The following is a 4,035-nucleotide window of genomic DNA, read 5'->3' as shown; positions in this document are numbered from 1 at the left end:
CCACATTTTAGGGAGTTACCTGGCAGTGGTGAGTTGTCCCCACCCCTCAAGCCATCAAACCCGCAAAGGAAACCTATAAAGTAGCAAGGGCTTGGGGAGGGAAAACTGTTGGCCTGTACTGACTCACCTGCTGATGACTGAGAACAGGCAGCCAGAGTGGGGATCCACAAAGGAGACGGGGTAGACAACAAAAGTTCCCCTACTGCCCTATGGCTTTCTTCTGACTCTGAAGCAGCCATGATGAGGGACCCAGACAACCCACACACCTTGCTCCACACAACCGACTGCTTAGACTCTAGGAGGATTTACTGCCATGAAAAGCAATAAGGGAGAGAGAGAGTAACAAAAGAAACCATTGAGAAAACTGGGAGCACGCCTAGAGAAAACAAGAACTTCTGGGTCTCCACCACCTCCCCCAAAAGAAAAAGGTTCATGCAGGTAGGAAAGGCAGGGTTTTTCCCTGCTCAGCGTTCCTGGTTAAACCTAAGAGTAAGAAAATCCCCTGGACTTGCAGCATCAGTATGTATCCGAGTGCCCCACCAGCACAAGACCCGCCCCCCCCATAAGATTAGCCTTCTGGCATGGGTAAATGCCCAAGGAATTGCCTTCCAGTCCAATCTCCCCACCCGTACCCCAAGTAAAAGGCATCTGCCTGTGGTCTCCCACCTCTCCTCAGAGAAGAGGATCCTAGCAGAGTGCCCAAGGTGTAGTCAGGTACCAAGAAACACAATGCCAGAAAGTCTATCAGGCCAGGGGATGGGCAGCCAACTTCAGATCAAAGAGAGAGAGAGAGAGGCTTAGTGTAAAAATCAACGTCATTTCAGCAGGAAAGTAGAGGGCAAGTGGTGAGAGGGGCTCCTACTGGCGCACCTTCCCGGGGACGTAGTTCCTGTCAATTGCCTCCTCCTGCAGGAACATGTGTAGGCAGCGTTCGTTCTGAGCCAGTGGGTGCCCAGCAATTCTATAAAGAGACCAAGATAGTTATCAGTAGTATCTGGGATCAGAGAGAATTCGCAGAGCAACGGGGGTGTGGACAGGGGAGGAAGGGCAAGATCAGCTCTTCCAGAGGTACAAGCAAGTAGAGGACAGCAACGGGGTACCACTCCAACCCCGATGTTGTACAGGAGAAGGGGGATAGACAGGTGAGGCAGGGGACTATCCCCAAACACATCTAACATGCAGTGCTTTCTCAGGCCCTGAGGTACAGGATCAGGATTCTACTCAAAGCAATGGAGTTTTACTGTCAGTCAGCTTACCACAGAACCAGCATCACATCTTATTACCCATCACAAAAGAGGAGACAGACAAAACACAGAAAGACCATGATGGCAAAAGGAGAAAGAGGAGTCCCCGGGAACTTGGCTTACTTGTTAATAAACTGTTCGAGGCCCTGCCTCCTTTCTTCAATGAAGGACTCCTCAAAGATCCCTTCATCTCCTCGAAAAGGGAGCTGACGCTTCAAGGCTTTCCCAGGCAGTGGTGGTACTACAATCTGCAGGCAGACACAAAATATCAGCCACGTGGGAGAGGATGAAGAGGGAACGAGATGGTGAAGCGCTATACACCTCATTTCTTATTAAACTATTAGCCAGGGTCTATCTTATCCTGCAGCCAGCAACTTGCAAGAAGAGAGGCCATAAGAACAGTAAAGATGGCTCAGGTCAAAAACGAACCCAGGGGCACCTGCATGGCTCAGTCGGTTAAGCATCCAACTTTCGCTCAGGTCATGATCTCACCATTCCAATTTCGAGCCCTGTGTCAGGCTCTGTGCTGACAGCTTGGAGCCTGGAGGCTGCTTCGGATTCTGTCTCCTTTTCTCTCTGTCCCTCCCCCACTTGCTCGTGCGAGCGCATGCGCGCACTCTCTCAAAAAGAAATAAACATTAAATTTTTAAAAAATTTTATACACTAGGATCTTATGCCCTCTCAGCCTATGTAGATCTCTTCCTCCAAAGATCCCACACAAGGAATGGGGTCATACCTTACTATCTCGCTCCAGCTCATTTTTTAGCCACTCAAAGTCACTGTAGCGCCGCCGTACACAGGACTCCTTCAGCTTGAAGATAGGTAGGTTTGTCTACAGGGAAGGAAAAATGAGAGAAGAGAGATGGTAACTAATGTTCAGTCTGTAGGGGCCACCTGTCAGAATCACTTAGGTCCCAATGAAGAAACAACTCCTGTGGACCATGCTCCTATAACTCCTTTAAAATACCACCAGGTATGCAGCCCCTCTGGAAAACAGTGTGGAGGTTCCTCAAAGAATTAACAATAGAACCCCCCTATGACCCAGCAATAGCACTGCTAGGAATTTACCCAAGGGATACAGGAGTGCTGATGCATAGGGGCACACGTACCCCAATGTTCATAGCTGCACTCTCAACAATAGCCAAAACATGGAAAGAGCCTACGTGTCCATCAACTGACGAATGGATCAAGATGTGGTTTATCTATACCATGGAATACTACAAGGCAATGAGAAAGGATGAAATGCGGCCATGTGTAGCAACACACATGGAACTTGAGGGTGTTATGCTGAGCGAAATAAGTCAGGCAGAGAAGGACAGATACCATATGTTTGCACGTATAGGAGGATTAGGAGGAACTTAACAGAGGACCTTAAATTAAGGAGAAAAATAGTTGGGGAGTGGGAGGGAGGCAAACCATGAGAGACTCTTGAATGTTGAGAACAAACTGAGGGCTGATGGGGGCAGGGGAGAAGGTGATGGGCATGGAGGAGGGCACTTGTTGGGATGAGCACTGGGTGTAATATGGAAACCAACTTGACAATAAACTATTTAAAAAAATCAAAAATAAAATAAAACGCCACCAGGTAAATACCAATCCTTACCACATCCAGCCTCGTCACAGATGGTAACTAGAAGTCACTTGCTGCTTAGAATTTATCCTATAAATGGACTTGAAGTTGTATGCAAATATGTAGGTACAAGGGTTTTCACTGTACTTTATTTGTAATAATTATACATGTCCATCAATAGGTAATTTGTTAAATTATGCTATGCCTATACAGTAGAATTTCGATACAGCTATGAGAAGAATGTGAAATATATATGTGCCAGTATGAAAATATAATAAGTATCAAAATCAAGTTACAGAACAGTACATATAGCTTACCTCTATTTGGTTTAAAAAAGGACTGTGTATATTTACCCAAGAAAATGAAAATCCTAATTCAAAAAGATATATGAACCCCTTTGTTTACTGCAGCATCATTTACAATAGCCAAGCAACCCAATATGGAAGCAACCCAAGTGTCCATCAAAAGATGAATGGATGTGGGGTGTCTGGGTGGCTCAGTTGGTTGAGCGTGACTCCTGATTTCAGCTCAGGTTGTGATCTCATGGTTTGTGGGTTTGAGCCCTGTACTGGGCTCTGTGCTGACAGCGTGGAGCCTGCTTAGGATTCTCTGTATCCCTCTCTCTGCTCCTCCCCCATTGCTCTCTCTCTCAAAAATAAATAAACAGAAAAAAAAAGATAAGGGGTGCCTGGGTGGCTCAGTCATTTAAGCATCTGACTCTTGATTTCCACTCAGGTCGTGATCTCATGGTTTTTGAGTTTGGGCCTTGTGTTGAGCTCCACACAAACAGTGTGGAGTCTGCTTAGGATTCTCTTTTCTCTCCCTCTCTCTCTGCCCCTCCTCCACTCATGCATGCTCTCTCAAAGGAAATAAACTTTAAAAAGAAAAGATGGGGGTGCCTGGGTGGCTCAGTCAGTTAAGCACTGGACTCTTGGTTTCAGCTGGGGTCGTGATCTCATGGTTCGCAGGTTCANCCCTTCCCCTGTTCACACTCTCTCTCTCTCAAAATAAGTAAACTTTAATAAAGCAAAATAAAATAAAATATGAATGGATAAAGATGTGCTATACACACACACACACACACAGAGTAGAATATTACTCAGCTAGAAAAAAAGATGAGATGGGGCCCCTGGGTGGCTCAGTTGGTTAAGCATCTGGCTTTGGCTCACATCATGATCTCGCGGTTCGTGGGTTCAAGCCCCGTGTCAGGCTCTGTGCTGA

At 46.4% G+C, this 4,035-nt stretch overlaps 1 protein-coding gene across 1 annotated transcript in view; it reads right to left on the bottom strand.

The window, feature by feature from the left end:
- Positions 1–4,035, bottom strand: part of LOC144238577 (sorting nexin-12-like) — a 43,089-nt gene that overhangs the window by 34,080 nt on the left and 4,974 nt on the right. Inside the window, exons 2-4 of the mRNA XM_077772389.1 lie at positions 1,981–2,076; positions 1,368–1,492; positions 871–961 (exon numbers count right to left, since the gene is read on the bottom strand). Of these exons, the coding sequence (XP_077628515.1) occupies positions 871–961; positions 1,368–1,492; positions 1,981–2,076 (312 nt within the window). The remainder of the gene's footprint in view (positions 1–870; positions 962–1,367; positions 1,493–1,980; positions 2,077–4,035) is intronic.

This window comes from Crocuta crocuta, unplaced genomic scaffold (assembly GCF_008692635.1).
Source record: "Crocuta crocuta isolate KB4526 unplaced genomic scaffold, BGI_CrCroc_1.0 scaffold1270, whole genome shotgun sequence".
NCBI lineage: Eukaryota > Metazoa > Chordata > Mammalia > Carnivora > Hyaenidae > Crocuta > Crocuta crocuta.
Note: the sequence above shows the minus strand (reverse complement) of the source record. Positions and strands in the feature narration are given on the sequence as shown.